The sequence below is a fragment of the Nelumbo nucifera genome, chromosome 6, assembly GCF_055504915.1.
Source record: "Nelumbo nucifera cultivar China Antique chromosome 6, China Antique-T2T, whole genome shotgun sequence".
Taxonomy (NCBI): domain Eukaryota; kingdom Viridiplantae; phylum Streptophyta; class Magnoliopsida; order Proteales; family Nelumbonaceae; genus Nelumbo; species Nelumbo nucifera.
The window spans coordinates 46,248,066-46,250,183 of NC_142654.1; the positions used below are offsets into that span (position 1 = coordinate 46,248,066).

Consider the following 2,118-nt stretch of genomic DNA (forward strand, 5'->3'; position numbering starts at 1 on the left):
CCAGTGCCCAACTCAATGAGTTGCAAGTCCATTAAATGAAGTGATCCAGATTGCTAGAGACATCCCCACTCTGGATCTACTACCGATAAACTGTTCTACTCACAAAATATCATGCTGTGTATTGGGAATATCTCGCAGATAATAAGGGAGATATTTCTTCAACAAGTACCGAGTTCATCATTATAAAAGCTTGTACCAAATGTGCCAACTCATGATTATAAAAGCTTGTACCAAGTATTGAAATCTGAGGGAAAAGTCACCAAGTCTAAACCAACTTCAGCTAAAATGCCTGTTAATCCTAAAGCACCCAGGAAAAAACAAACTGTGAAGCAGGTTTACTAGGAAGTTTGAAGAACCCCAGCAACGGTCCCAAAGCTGTAGTCATAGAACATGCAGATACAGAAGAGATCCATGCTCAGCAACCTGAAATCCCAGAATAGTTGATATTACTTGTAGAGGGGTGCGTACATCTTTTGCTTCGAAAGATGACATTAGTTTGAAGCCTGTTCAGCTAATCAGTCTGGAGACAATCTCTTTTTCGTCTAGGAAACCTGACAAGATCTGGAGTCTTAAGGAGCTACAACAATCCATGTTGGAATTGGACGAGAGGCTTTCTCGTAGGGGGTACAACATTGGCCTCAGTTTTGATGTTGAGTTCTTCCTATGCCTTATCTGATGATGAAGCCGGGTTAAAGGTGAGAGCGAATTGGACACAAGTGGTTCGCAAGAAAAGGCCTCACAAAAAATACATACAGAGTGAGAACAAACCAGTTACCAGATCGCAGACTAGCCAAGGTATGACTACTTCTAGATGTCCTCAATGAATGGTCTATTCTGGAATATTAGAGGGATTGCAAATGATCCCTCTATCACTTGTCTGATAAAACTTTGCAAACTGTATAAGTTAGGTGTAGTAGCAGTTTCTGAACCCATGATTGGGGATGATAGACTTTCCCAGATTTCCAAGAGACTCAATATGACTGGTTTTATGGTGAATATCAGTAGTAAAATTGTTCTTTTTTGGAATAGCCTTTTCTCTGTACAGTTGATTAAGGACTGTGATCAAATCCTATCGGTGAAAGTCACCACCACTACCAATGAGAGCTTCGCTCTTTCTGTGGTTTATGCCAAATGTGATCGGATGGAAAGAATGTCTCTTTGGGACATAATTTGGAACTTAGCCTCTCGTATTTCTAAACCCTGGTTGTTAGCTAGAGATTTTAATGTGATCACTTGTAAAGAGGAGAAAGTGGGGGAAAGAAATCCTAATGTGTCTACAATGGACGATTTTGTGGATCTAATAAATGTCATAGGCCTGGTTGATTTGGGTTTCTCTGGAAGCAGATTCACTTGGTGTAATAACAGAGAGGAATTGGACTGTGTTTGGGCTCATCTGGATCGAGTTCTGGTTAATTCAAGCTTGGCACAATCCTTCCCTTTGAATCCTGTGACACATCTTAATTGCACCTGTTTAGACCACTGCCCTTTGGTTTTTTCTATTGAGGAGGAAAGACAGACAGGTCCTAAACCATTCATGTTTCAGCAGATGTGGCTCTCTCATCACTCTTTTCACATGGTTGTCAAGGATTGTTAGACTAAGGAGGTTTAAGCCAATCCATTGGTGAGTTTATTTCTCAAACTACATAAATTAAGGAGTAAACTCAACAAATGGAATTGATAGGTATTTTGGAATGCTCATCAGGCTATCAAGGAGGCAGAAGACAGGGTTCAACAGGCTGAATTGAATCATTTAAAGATGAACTCTGCTGCTAGATTCATGGAGTTAAGGGAGGAGAGGAAGAAACTTCATGAAGTTCACAAATAGGAGGAAATTTTTTGGAGGCAAAAATCTAGAATTTAATGGTTGAAATAGGGGGATAGAAACTCAAAAATTTTTCATCTATTTGTTAAGCTAAACCGAACGAGGAGCAGAATCAACAAAATAAAAAATTCTTTAGGTGATTGGATTTCTGACCTAGAGGAGTTGAAACAAAATCATTCCGTGTGTGGTTAATCAGGAAGACAGTAACAATCTTTTGGCTATTCCTTCTGAGATAAAAATTCAAGAGGTGGTTCATGCCATGGACAGAGACAATGCACCATGGCCGAAAGGTTTTA

The 2,118-nt window shown here is 39.7% G+C and overlaps 1 protein-coding gene across 1 annotated transcript; it reads left to right on the plus strand.

Annotated features, from left to right (window-relative positions):
- Nucleotides 1–820: 820 nt before the first annotated feature.
- LOC104587667 (uncharacterized) lies at nucleotides 821–1,825 on the plus strand. The gene is made up of 2 exons (XM_010245363.1): nucleotides 821–1,408; nucleotides 1,682–1,825. Exons 1-2 carry the CDS (start codon nucleotides 821–823, stop codon nucleotides 1,823–1,825), a joined length of 732 nt encoding a protein of 243 aa, XP_010243665.1.
- The last annotated feature ends 293 nt before the right edge of the window (nucleotides 1,826–2,118 follow it).

What these genes read in the sequence shown, in the direction of transcription:
- LOC104587667 (XM_010245363.1), top strand. Translation starts at nt 821, where the DNA reads ATGAATGGTCTATTCTGGAATATTAGAGGGATTGCAAATGATCCCTCT. An exon ending in CTCATCTGGATCGAGTTCTG is followed by an intron (nt 1,409 to 1,681) that starts GTTAATTCAAGC and finishes TGGAATTGATAG; the next exon opens with GTATTTTGGAATGCTCATCA.